General features: G+C 51.4%; 1 protein-coding gene across 1 annotated transcript in view; it reads left to right on the top strand.

Annotated features, from left to right (window-relative positions):
- LOC119591881 (monocarboxylate transporter 3-like) overlaps positions 1–623 on the top strand; it is a gene marked incomplete in the record, with an annotated part of 53237 nt that overhangs the window by 3287 nt on the left and 49327 nt on the right. Inside the window, 1 exon segment of the mRNA XM_037940622.1 lies at positions 257–598. Within this exon segment, the coding sequence (XP_037796550.1) occupies positions 548–598 (51 nt within the window).

Raw genomic sequence — 623 nt, 5'->3', positions numbered from 1 at the left:
TGTGTGAAAGAAAGAGGGAGGTTGCCACAGAGGCAGACATACAGGAAAAAAGAGAGAGTAAGAAAGAGCATGACTAGCTAGTAAGAACGAGAGAAAAGACAAACTGGTAGAAACCAAGACCAAAAGGAAAAAAAAGGAAAAAGACAAACGTGCACATTTCCACGTGCAAGAACCTAACTTCTGCCTTCGCTCTTAAGGGAAAAGAATGTGATTGTCTGCACGTACTGAAAACTCCCCCCTGACGCTCCCCCCACAGGTCATCTCGGCATTCTTAAACACCTGAAAAGACCAAAAACTATTTGCATATTAGTGAAACAATCCTTAAAAGATCGTACCATGAGAGTGCTGGTGACGGACCTAGAGGCCGACACTGACGGAGCGAGCGAGTGGTGAGGCGACGGCCGTGAGAGCTCGAGCACCCAGGTCGTACCCGGCCGGTCTGGGCAGGTCAGGCGGGCGGCTCCTGTGCCCTTTCCCCTTATCCCCCTCCCATACCCCTCTCTCTGCTCCTGCAATACCCGCCAGCCGTTTGCAACAGCCAGCCACCATGCAGGGCAAGACCAACGCGCCGGCAAGGATCAAGTCCGAAAGAAGTGTGGTGAGTACGACTTTAATTGTTATCG

Source organism: Penaeus monodon, chromosome 29 (assembly GCF_015228065.2).
Source record: "Penaeus monodon isolate SGIC_2016 chromosome 29, NSTDA_Pmon_1, whole genome shotgun sequence".
Lineage (NCBI taxonomy): Eukaryota > Metazoa > Arthropoda > Malacostraca > Decapoda > Penaeidae > Penaeus > Penaeus monodon.
This window is presented reverse-complemented; position numbering and strand designations above follow the sequence as displayed.